The following is a 13,675-nucleotide window of genomic DNA, read 5'->3' on the forward strand; positions in this document are numbered from 1 at the left end:
CCATATGCAAGTGTATGTTGTAGTTGTAGTGGCAGTAGTATTCATAGTTCCCTGATCTGATATCCTTTTTTTAAAATTCTCCTTACCAACACCGAAATCATCAACGCCATCGTCATCACCACCAACCCATTACACCAACATCATCTTCTTCATCTCCATCTCATACTCATCTCACACTCATCTTTAGGGTGGATTAAATGTTACATAAAAAAACAAGGTGTAAATAAAGTGTATGTGCGGCTTCGTGTATCTCTGTGTGTTGTAACAACAAAAACAAAAAATACCAACAACATGTAGAAGAAATTAAAGCATACAACCAAAAAGAAAAAAAGTGCATTATTAAAGAAAACAAAAGTGAATATTAAACAAATAAAAATAATTACAAGAAAAGCAAAAAAAACTACGAAAACATTTTGCCAGTTAATTAATATTTAATAAACGTTTGAAGAGCAAAAACTGTGTGTATACAACAGCAACAACAAATTAATGAACGAACAAAAAAAAAGAAAACATCACACAGAAGAATTTAAAAGAAAACAGCAGATAAAGGACGAACGTACGAGCAGCATATACACATGAAAAGGGAAAATAGAATAGAATAAAAAAATAAAATCAATTCTTAAAGGACATGACTGACTGGCTGGCTGGCAGCCTGGCTCTGTGTGCTGTAAATATTGTGCTCTTTTAAGTTAGTGCTAGCCTGTGTATGTGACGTCAAAAGTCGTAATTATTGTTGTTATACAAAGAGAGATATTATTAACGTTTATAAATTTATTTGTTGTTGATAATTTCGTTGCTGCTGCTCGTATCCAAACGCCACCACCTACAACGCTTTGCTATCTGTCAAACGCTCCTAAATAATCTAAGCTTCTATTTACAGTTACAACACATCCAAAACAAATGCCCGATAAACCACAGAAAAAAGGAATGAAATTAGGAAAATGCCAAGAACATAAAATAAAGAAGAAAACTTAAAATAAGAACAAAAAAATAACAAAAATAAAACAAGTGAGAGCAAGTGTGCTTGTGTATTAGATAGAGTTTTTTGAGTGAGTTTTATTTTTAATAGAAATACAAACACACACACACTTACACAAACACATACAAGTACTAGGCAAAGTACTTTTTGAAACAACCCAGCAACCAACCCCCCAACAGGAATCATACTTAACCTCTTTGTTCACCTTGTTCCAAGCCAAATAGCAACAACAACAACAACTAAAACAACTAGACAAAAATTCAAGAAGGAAAAGTGAAATAACATAAAAATAACAAAAATATTAAAGAAAAGATATAATAAAATATCATAATGGAGCAGCCCAGCATACTTGTTAGAATTTTACACTCGATACCGCATGTGAACTACACATTTCAACGGGTTAATGACACCTTCAATCCGGACAGCGATGTTTATCTAGAGGTGAGTTGTTGTTATTATTCTTTATGTTTTTTGCCATAAATTAGGACACATTTTGGAGACACCTAATTAATTTAAGCTTTTTTTTCGTTTGGCTTGGCTCCTGCAGAGTTTTGTTTGTTTAAAATTAAAGCTGATTTAGCAGAAATTTTACATTTCTTTTTTCTAAAAAAAGTTTTTATCTTGCAATTTTTTTCTTTCTTTATTTTTGTTAAACTGCATAGTGTCTGCTGTTTTTTTTTTGTTTGTCTCTCGTTTTTTTTTTTTCTTAAATATCAAACAATTGTCTACAATATTGTTTTTGTTTCTCTTGCTGTTGTGATAAGAATTTGAAAAGTTTTGCACAAAGCAGAAACTAAAGTTTTATGTATCAACATTCAAGTGTTTGGATTCACATGCCCACATCTTTCTAACAAAACTAAAATGCTACAGCAACAAAAAGTCTTGCAAAATATATGAAGGTATAACCCAGTGAATTTTGGAAGTCGGAAAATAAAAATTTGTTCAAAGTTTTAAATCGAATTGACATGAAAATGTTTATAATTTTATCTTAAACTTTCTCACTATATTGTTGTGTACTCGTCCTTCTGGAAATATAATTAAAATTTTCAGAATTTCAATGTTCAAGATCAGCTGGGAGAAAAGCTCATGGCAAATTGTAGAGGAATCCATAACATTTATCTTACATTTACCAGAGTTCCTTGAGTCATATTTATTTCTATTTGACATCCTTTCGATGAGATCAGTTGGAAGAACCTATTGCAAATTGCAGAGAAAGCAATAAAATGTATCTTAAATTAAATCAAATTTATTTCTATTTGACATACTTTCGATGAGATCAGTCAAGATCAGTTGGAAGAACCTATTGCAAAATGCAGAGAAAACAATAAAATGCAAATTTTTAAATTTCTGGAGATCCATGAATTATACTTATTTGTGATTTCTCAGTTGCTCAGACAGTCGAGATCATCTGGGAGAACTCATGGTAAATTTCATAAGAATCGATACAATTCATCTTAAATTTTGGAGATCCTGGAATCGACCTTTCTCAGATACGTTTTCACCAAACGTTGTTCAGAGAGTCAAGATCAGTTGGGAGAACCCATTGCAAAATGCAGAGGAATCAATAGAATTCCATCTTAGCGGTATCATGTATGCCGCTTGAAAAGTGGACATCCGCTTCCTTCATATTTTCAGAATCTAATGAACATTCTTTCAGAATCTAATGATATTCCATATTGAGTATCAAACATGTGTTGCCAATTCATTAAAAGTCTATGGCTATATTTGAAAGGATACAAATGGAAAATGTTCGCTATCCTTTACAAAATAGTGTCTAGGGTTAGAAGTTTAACTTACAAGATCATGCAGAATAATATGAAATAGAGTTGGAGAATAGGCGGAACCTTTGTAGATCTACAAAATAGTTTAAGATAAAGAAACCTGGTACCTTTCCAACCTTTGAATTCATCTTGAATTCGTTTGGTGAAATCGTATCTGAGAAAAGTCGATATGAATGGAGAGGTGTTATTGTTGTGTTAGGTCTGCTGTTGTCGAAAATAATTTCCGGTTTACCAGAGCTGATATATCATTAGTCCAGTGCAGACAAACCATTCCAGATCCAATAATCTATAGTAAATCTTATGATAGCGAAATTTGTGAATAAGAAGCGCAGTTTTTTATTTTCCCATGAAATATCCATTTCCCTCAAAGGGAAAATTTCTATTGTGATATTCCCCTGAACTTTTCATTCACAATAGTTAATTTAGTTCGTAACAGCTGTTTATTGTTTACAAAATTCCATCTAAAAATTTCCCAACATGGAGAATTTTTTCACGTGAATAAATTTTATGAATGAAAAATGGGAAAAGGGAACAATTTCATGTGAAATATTGTATCGAGATAAGGTTGTATATTTGAATTCATTGTGATGTATCAGTTTGTAACAAAATTTCATAAAATTATTCTGAAAGTTCTGAACAAATAGCCAGTCAATAGCTCAAACACAAATCTGTAAACAATTATTTTTTCCAAATGTTAAGCATTATCATGTTAGCGCAATTATTTGAATTTAATGTGTAAATAACAGTTTTGAATAAAATTGGAAAAAGTCCAAAAATTATTCTAAAATTTCTAAAGACATTTTACCAGATTATAGCCCATACAAACATTTATAAACAAAGATGTTTTCAAATGTTTGGCATTATTAAATTTTATGCAATTACTTCAAATATTTGGCTATTTTTCTTAAACAAAAAACAAAAAAGGTGAAAGTTTAGACACTTTTCTAGCTGTAAATAGCATATAGCGTGTTAAATGTTAACAAACATTGTTATCTGGGCTATTTATAAGTAATGACCCGACATTCAGTAAAAAAAACAAAATGTTACTACAACAGATATTTTATAAGAAGAAACTATTTCTTTTGTTGACAATTTGATAAAACTTTTCAAGTATGTAGAAAGAAGATACATTTACTTTTGCAACTGTAAATAAGTATATAGTTTTATTTTTTTTTTTTTTTCAAAAAAAGTAAACATTAGCAATGATAAAATTAAAAGAAAATAATTACATTTTAGAGTAAATATTTTTTGATTTAAGTGATAGAATTTAGCCTTGAATTTTAAAGGAAAATAATTTATATTTCTAAGTAACAACCAGGGTATTTATTTGTTTTGTCTATGTATTGGATATACTTCAGTTAAGGGTTCTTATTTTCTTAACATAGAGTACTACCTGCTGTGATGATTTATGATTTATGAAGTGAAGTATTTCAAATTTATGACGTTAGGTTTATTTAGTTTATTTGTTATAGCTAATATATATTTTTCCTTGTGTCTTTAGTTTTCAAAATGACAAATTCATTTGCATTTGTTTTTATTTTTATTTTCAACACATCTTGCAACTATAAGACAAGTTGTAAAATATCCTTTAGAAGTACAGTGCACTCGCGATAATATGAACACCCCAAAATATGAACACTTTTTACTTCCATAGGGTACTCTAAAATATGAACTTAGTGAACTAAACTGTTCATATTTTAAAGCCTTTTAAATATGTCTAGATTTTTTTTAACGTATTTTATCTACACAGAGTTGAAATCTAAATCACCAAGGAAGTGGCTAAATTCTAATTCAACAGCATTTTTGGACTTCCTTAGCTTTAGATGGGAATTAGATGTCATTCGCAAAAATGAACAATCTTGCAAGAGTGAACTGGCCTGGTTTTAATTAGTTCATATTATCGAGAGTGCACTGTAAATATAAAATAGCAACAATATAACAGTTATTATTCTATAAAAAGCCACTGGATATATTTTGTATTTCCTACAAACTAGTGACAAATACAAACGTGTAAATATATGATGCTTTCTATTTCTCAAGTGCCTCTGTGACTTCCCTTTGCTATTTAGACATGTCCTCACCGGCTGAAATGCAACAACAATAATAATATCTATCTAGCTATGTGTGTGACAATTGTTTGTCATTTAAAAACAAGTCCTTGAATTGCGTTATAAATCACACCTCAATCATAAGTGACAACAAAGACAACAAAAAACACTCAAGACACTAGGTATAAAAATGCAAATAATGACAGGTACACTACTAGCTAGCAGCAGTGTTCTAGGTTAACAAGTACTTTTCTACATTATCCTTAAATTAGGTAGAAATAAATATGGCACAGATTTCTTTATTTTGATTTAAATTTATGTAAAAACATACATATTTAGTTCAATTAAAATGAATAAATTTTATTGATTGTGCAAAATTGCTTTATTTATTGTATTTACTATGAAAATACTCTTCAATTACTTAGGTCGTTAGTCATTTATGTTAGTTGTTTCCATATGCACTCAATTAGCGACACCACACCACATCATACCACGCCTTTACTTACTTTTCCTTAATTTAAGTGCAGGCCGAGTGTTATACATTTCTTTGATTGTGACGTAAAAGCCATAAATGTAGCCGTAGTAGAACTTTAGTTGTCTGAACTGCATTGAAAAGTGTAGCAAACGGAAAAAGTAAAAGCAAAAATCATACATTTTGTTTTTTTTTCTTTTTTTTATTAAAAAACGTCAGAGACATCCTTGCCATTGATTGTCCTAGTTTTTGCACTAAATTGCACGTCATTGGCTTGAATGCGAAAATGAAACTAACAGCAACAACAGAAATACTCAACAGCAACAATAACAACAACCAAAAAACACAAAAATATTTCAACATTTCCATTATTGCCGTTTTTAATCGTGTTGTTGTTGTTTTTATATTATGTATGCTGGTAATCCTGCAAAACCAAAATGAATGAACCTTGTTGTGTGTGTGTTGTACAACACTCACTCTCCCTCTCTTGGCTTTAACTGTAATATCAACAAATGACTTAAATGTAAAAAACGTCATCAAGAGTTGTAGCTGTATGTATGTAGTTGTAGTACGAGTAGTTTTTAGAAGGATAAATGAGTAACAAAAGAAAACAAGTAATAACAACAACAAAACAAATATATAAACTGTAATACATACATATTTATTACATTCTCTACAATAATTTTTGTTGTTGACCAAAGTGATGAGTGTTCACACAACAACATGTACTTACGTACGTACGTACGTACTAGCAACAACATTACAAAATTGATAACTTTTCCATGATGACGAGGATGCTGATGTGTAATGAACATATACAGATACTGTATACATGTATGTATGTATGTGTTTTTTTTAGTAAGCCAAGGCTTTTAAAGTTATATAGTCAATATTCAATAAACTACTTTTTTAGTATACTAAATATATATTTGAGCTATTAAAGAGGACACAAACGTATGGTTAGTTTTTCAGGTCATTTGTAACAATTTGTAAAATTATCCTACCAACAATTGCTCGTATCTTAAATATTTTTGATTCGCTTAAACTGGTTTTCAGTAAGGATTTACTTTAGACTATGAGAAGCATAAAGTTAAAAAATTACAGGAGTAAATTTGATTTAAACATTCTCCCAATAAGCATTTTAACAGGAATTCAAGTTGAAAGCAAGTGTAATTCAAGCCTTGAATTATAGTGAATCAATTGAATTACAGTCGCATTACACTTTATTTCAATAGCATTATACAGTAAAAAGGAAACATAAATTCAAGCCATATGTTTTTGTGTGGGAAATTTTAATTTTTTGAAATTCAAGTCAAATTCCAACAAAAGGTTGAAGTGCTTGAATTTTTGGGGCTTCGGTCTTAAAGCCGAAAATCGTTTGTATGGGAGAAACCTACCAATAAAGAATATAACCAATTTATGATTTTATGTTTTTTTATACATATATGTATATCATGTCATTCATGTAACACATCCTCTCAATCTAATGTTGCAAGACCTTGATGATAGTTTTTGTCTTCATCTCACAAATGTCCGGTATAATAGTAGCCTTAAGGTTGCGGATTATTACTAAATTATCCGCATACCTTCGAGTCACAAAATATAGGCCACAGCTACAACATACTCCTCGTAGAAAGACGAGGTATACCGAAGATTAGATGTTGTACACTAGCAAGCCAGTCTTAAGAATTTTGTGCACAAACTATACTCTAGATGGCTCAAAAATACAGACCTTACTTTGGAAATATGTCCACAATAGTTCTCTAGGGCCTTCAAGTATAAATATTTTTCATGAGAGGTAGCACATTGTCAAAATACCACATGGTTCGAATGATAACTATATATAAAACATCTTGAGTTTTATATTTTTAATGATATTGATGTAATTATTAAATAAATTTAACAACCTGTTCCTATTCTACGTTATTGTGACACTCCTTAAATTTTCAAAATCATTTTGGAAACTCAAAAATTCATCTGAGAAACTATAATTGAAATTCCTAATTAAGACTAATATAAATTGTTTCTCCAAGATTTAGTAAATTGTTTCCATTGAAAATCACTAGAGAATTTTATGCAATAATGCAGCTTCAAATTATTAAGAATACCAAGCAAAAAAGTGTACTACAGCTGAATGCCATCAAATTTGCAACTTATGTATGTAGTTCACTTAAAGTAACAAACTTCTTTGTTGATTACGTTGACAATGTTGCTGATGCTGTTTGTGCTCTTGCAATTCACTAGTTTCTTTTTTTTTTGCTGCTTCTTCGCCGCATACTCTTCACACAATGCCAGTTGTACATATTTGCGGCTTTTTTTTGTTGCTAACATGTGTCCTCTGGAGACCATCCAATTTAAACCACCACCCATTTCCCTCTCAGCGCATTTCAGCATCTCAATCATTATGATTTTGTGTACTAGAAACTATAGATAAATACAGTATTTACGTATGTAGGTATGCATGTATGTGTGAGTTAGTGCATCTTTATATTTGTGTATGTATGTTTGTGTTTGTTTGTATGTATTGTAGATGGTTGACCTAGTTGCATGACCTGAATGTTTATATAAAATATGCGAAAATCTTTTCAATATGCCAGTTTTTTTTGTATTTCTTCTTCTATTATGTCAATTTACATAATTTGAACTAAGGGATTTACAAATAACTACAAATATGTTATATTTATGTTTATTAATGTATTTTTACAATACATTACATTACATACAACATACAACCATTTATCGAACTGAACTACATAAAACATATTCAGAAATACATCAATACCATAATCGGATTTTACACAAATTAATTCATGGAAAATATTGCTCTGGCATTAGTTATTATTGTTTATTGGAGAAAAAAAAACTAGGCGTTTTTATTTATTACATGAGTTTAATGGAAATGTAGTTACATCTTTAGAATAATTTTTGAATAAGACTTCTTTTAGTATTGGCAAACTTAAAGCTGTTTTGTTGCATTTAATGAGGCCACTTAATTTTGAAATACATTCTCCGCCATATTTTTTTTTTGTTAACATAAAAATGATATATCTTAGATTTTAAATATTTGTTTATATTTGCTTTTTAATTTAAAAAAATTTAAATTTTTTCAATTTCTCTTTCTCAAATTTGCAAAATGTAAAACTTAACAAAATTGACTTCCCCGCCAATTTTGGTTTTTGCAAAATTTAAAAATCCTTATTTTGGTTTCTAAATACATTTTTTTAAAATTTCCTTTTGATTATGAATCATAGAAATTACTACTATAATTTTATAAATAAATTTTAATTGAAAATGCATATTGTAAAAATAGCCAAAAATGACTTCCCCGCCAATTTCGTTTTTTTGAAAATTGAACAATCCATATTTTGATTTTTAAATAAAAGCTTTTTAAATTTCTTTTTAATTATGAATCATATAAAATACTTCTTTAATTTTATAAGCAAATTTTAATTAAAAAAAAAAATAATTCAAAAAAGTAAATTTTAAAATTTATATTTTTTTTAGGTAAATTTAAATAAATTTTATTATAATTTTTTTATTATAATTAAGTATTTTAAAATGAAAACAACTACAATTTTTTTTTTTTCAAAAATTAAATAAGCCCTCAGGTGTCAAAATATTTTGTTAATAAACAGTCTTACTTTGCCAACTGCCAGAAAATATGAAGAGGAGTGTTTGACTTAAGTAGGTGGTGCATATTGTTGTGATTAATTAATAATTTATATGCATGTTATTGTTAAAAATTATACTTATTAATGTTCAATTTTATCACAAACATCCCAAGAGTAAAAGAATAAACTTTCACTTTTATGAAAATTATAAATTCGAAATTTTCTTTAAAGTTTTTCATATCAATTTTTCATACACCCACTTATGTTTTGAAGTGGTTACAAACCAATCAAACAACATATTGTTAATAGCAAAACCGGTATTTTACAATTGGATTGGGTTGGTTTTTTGAGAGCTCTTTGAATGAATACAAACAGTTTTGTCATGGAATTTGTTTGCAGTTCCTTCAGAAATTTATATGCAAGTATTAAGAAAATATGGTTAGATAACAACGCCTTACATATGCATTTATGTATCTCAAATGTTTTTCATTTATTAATTCATATTTTTGTTGCTTTAACTGGGGTTTTGTCTTGATGTTTTGTGTTTTTTATAAATGCCGCCACCGCCCTATATTAAGATACACTATGGACTCGTTTAAACTTTCGTTAATGGAGAACAAAACAACAACAAAAAACATAAGAAATAAAAAATAATAATTTTTCAATTCTTTGTATTCTTTTATATAAATAACAAACAAATATTAAACCACACTAAATGGAATGAGTAAGGAATGTATAAAGAATGACTGATATGCTGGTTAGATAAAGTATCTATATGTATGCTTACTACAAATACACAAACATAACATAAATAAATACATACATATGTACAAATATTGTATGTATATTTGTTTAATATTTTGTATTGAATTCCTTTTTCATATATTTATGATTATTTTCTTTGTTTGAACTTATTTTGTCTTGTATTTTTGCCTCTCTGTTTCTGTTTAAAGTTCTAAATCTTATAACCATCATCATCCTCACAATTGTGCTGCACTGTACTGCACTCTGGTGAGAATGTTTAAGTTGTAATCACTCAAAAGAAAACATATGCACTTCCCTGACACATTGTTTTTCATATTTATTGTACGTAATTTACTGATAAATACACTTAAACGATAGTGACATTATTTTTTATCACTTTTAGGTACATTTAATTTCTGTTCTGTTTTTTTTTTTTTTGTTCGTCAGTTGTCATATTTAACGAATTACATGCCGATAATGGAAAGTGCATGTATGTTTGTATGTAAGCGAAGAGTGATTTGTTTCTAATGGTTATTTTTGATATTAATTTTTAAATAGATATTAAGTGCTGGCAGATTGTTAAAGAATGAATTCACCGTTTTCACAGGAATAATTAACATTTAGAAGTTCTTTGATAAAGCAAAAAAGCTTATTTCAACAATAAGCTTTTCAAAGAAAGCTTTTCCCCCAAAAAAAAGTATTTTACTAAAAAAACCTTTTTTTACTGAAAAGCTTAGCTATTACAGCCCCCTAAAACTTAATATCACCAAAAAGCTTTTCCAAATAAAGATTTTTTTTTACCAAAAAGCTTTTTAAATTTTCTTACAAAATCTTTATTATACTATTTATACTGTAAAAAAGGTCCCATGAAAAGCTTTTTTTTTAGAAAGCTAATTTCACTAAAAAGCTTTTTATGAAGAGCCTATATCATCTTTTTTCTCAAAAAAGATTATTTTACTAAAAAAAGCTTTCCAACATTTCATTCTTATTTCACTATTTATACTCTCACTAAAAAGCTTCTTTGTTAAAAAGCATATTTTATTAAAAAAAGCTTTTTAGTATTTTTAACAAAAAATCAAAGTTTATATACCACCATAAATAGCTTAAATCATGAAAAAGCTTTTTTTCAAAAAGCATATTTACAAAAAGCTTTAAATTTTTTTTTAGAAAAAAATTTATTTACCAAATAGCTTGTTTTTAATTTCACAAAAAGCTTTGTTGACAAATAAAACTTATTTTACTAAAAAAAACATTTTCAATTTTATTTTTAGAAAAAAGTATTTATGTAATTTGAAAATGCCCCCCCACTGACTAGTATTAAGTGTTGTTGTCTATCAATGTGGGTGTTACAGGTTGAGTTTCTCTCTGAGATTCAAGTTCGTTTTCCAAACAAGAGATATGTATGGGACTTCTTTACAAGTGGGAATATAATTTGTAATTGTATTACAATATTAAAATAACTACAAAGGGAAAAAACCTTTAAATAAAATTACTCAGCATTTAAAGACACACACACACATTTTAAAACCATCTTGAGCATCTGCGCCGGCGCACAAAAATAACACTGCAATGCAATGCAGACAACAGCTGAATTTGCTCAACTAAGAGATTAGAGTGTGGATGAGATGAAGCGTAAAATTAACAGCAATTAAGACAAAAGGAATGTTGAAAACATTTTATTTTTAGACCGACGCACAGTGACTCATATAGACATGACAATAAGGATCATTTGAGTTGGTCGTTCAGGCTTGAAACAGTGACATTTAGTCACATTTGCTGGTTTCCCATTAAAAATATTTTAGGAAATGAGAGTATACACAAAATCGTAGCCAAAAGAAGGGAAATGAGTAACTATAGGTAGAATAATACAGAGAACTCGAAAACATGTAACGAGTACAATGGATAATATCAGGAATTGTTCAAAGTAGCAATACGATTCTCATTATAGAGAAATACACATAGAAAAAAACTGAAAAGAACTGAAAAGAATTGCTCAAAAAAGTTTTTGACAACTGAGTTAGGTTTTTGATAGGAGAATTTCCGATGTAAAAGAATTACTCAAAAAAAGTTGTTGACAACTGAGTTAGGTTTTTGACAGGAGAATTTCCGATGTATGTGTATTCTATGATTATCGTTATTAAATTGTCGTTGATAATTTACTCTTTCTTGATAAACTAATCATAGCCCTTTAATTACATTTATTTTATTTTAGAACTTATTTTATTGAAATATTTAAATCCTTAAAAACATATTTTCTGACCTATTGTTAAATTTCATGGAACAAATATGTTTGTATCTAATTATTGCTTAGTATTTTCTGCATTTTAAACTAAATCTAGTTTATTCAATGAACATTTATGACCATTTGCCAGCAAATTACTAACACTAAATGCATGACTCAGGGAAACCCCAAAAGTGTCGAAACACACTTATCATTTGTTTCAAATAGTTGGTTACAAATCGTCTAATCGGCTTATTTTTATTTGCCATACAATGAGAGGGAGGTGTGAAATTTAAAACTTTATTTTGTGTTTTGTTTTGCAGCCAAATTGCATAAAAATTTTATATCCACTAAATCTAAGCCAAATAAGCCCTCAACAAATGAGTGCATAGCAATATATTGTACATTTAAACATGAAACAAATAAAAAAAAATAAATTGGGGTTTGCAAATGTGTGTAAATAACTGAAATTGACACTTGAAATCTGTATTTATGTTGAAAATTTCACTAATTAAAAGCATGTCTGTTAGGATCAAGTTTTTTTCGTAATACTGGTCACACTGCAATGTAGCACACGATTTTATGAAATTTGAAAGGCTGACTAAAACACGCACATGTTTTAAGGCGAAACTTAAGCTTTTTAATAGACAAATTAAAAATAGTTTAATAAAAAAAATGCTTTAATCAGATAAGAAATAATTACAGGCAAATAATACGAGTTTAAGCTGTTTAATTTTACAATTTTTTTAAGTAAAAATTTAGTAATAAAATTATAAAATGTCATAGAATTTAAAACTAAAGTACATATAAAAGTACATAAAAAAAATATATGTTTTTCTTTAAACTGGAGAATTTTGTTTTAATAAGTATTTTCTTTTGCTTATTAAGACATTTAGAGTAATAATGTGTGCTTAGATATTGCTTTAATCAAATTAACCCCTACAATGCACTTCATTCAATATGCTGTCCTAATCACCAGCATGTTTTGAAAACAATAGAGGACTTTGGTCATGTTATATCTTGCATAAATGAACCAATAGTCTTTGTACCCTACACCACATATATGGATATATTTTATGCTCGAATCTTTAGAAAAATGCTTTTCAAATGAGGGTGGTTTAAGTGTCATACAATAAACCCCTAGCGATTAGTCATGAAAGTGAATACCTACATTTAAGATTTTGGTATAATCACTGAATGCCAAAGTCTTAAATCTATTGAGAATTAATCAAATGTTGGACAGTTGTAAAGTCACTCTTAGTGAAAAATTATCACAGCCTTAAAAGAAAAACAAATTTGGCTTCAATCGTAGGTCTTTAAATTGTAGATCTTTATACATTGCAAGCTTAATAGAATATCTTTATACATTTCAAGCTTCAATAGAAGATCTTTATATAGTCCAAACTTTAATTGAAGATCTTTATATAATCAAAGCTTTAATTGAAGATCTTCAGAGTAGCTTCCATTGAAAATCTTCACATAGTCCAAGTTTCAATCGTAGATCTTTATATAGTCAAAGCTTCAATTGAAGATCTTCAGAGTAGGACTTTATATAGTTCAAGCTTCAGTCGTAGATCTTTATATATTTCATACTTCAATCATAGGTCTTTATTTAGTCCAAGCTTTAATCGTTGGTCTTTTTATAGTCCAACCTTCAATCATAGTTCTTAATATGACTTCAATCATAGGTATTTATGTAATGCAAGCTTCTGTAGTAGATCTCTGTGTAGTCCACACTTTAATCGTAGGTATTTATATAGTCCAAGATTCAATCGTAGATCTTTACATAATACAATCTTTAATCGTAAGTCTTTATATA

At 28.6% G+C, this 13,675-nt stretch overlaps 1 protein-coding gene across 1 annotated transcript in view; it reads left to right on the forward strand.

Annotated features, from left to right (window-relative positions):
* Positions 1 to 958: 958 nt before the first annotated feature.
* LOC135957819 (uncharacterized) overlaps positions 959 to 13,675 on the forward strand; it is a 62,650-nt gene continuing 49,933 nt past the window's right edge. The window contains 1 exon segment of the mRNA XM_065508623.1: positions 959 to 1,420. Coding sequence (XP_065364695.1) covers positions 1,310 to 1,420 — 111 coding nt within the window. The 5' untranslated portion in view covers positions 959 to 1,309.

Source organism: Calliphora vicina, chromosome 4, assembly GCF_958450345.1.
Source record: "Calliphora vicina chromosome 4, idCalVici1.1, whole genome shotgun sequence".
Lineage (NCBI taxonomy): Eukaryota > Metazoa > Arthropoda > Insecta > Diptera > Calliphoridae > Calliphora > Calliphora vicina.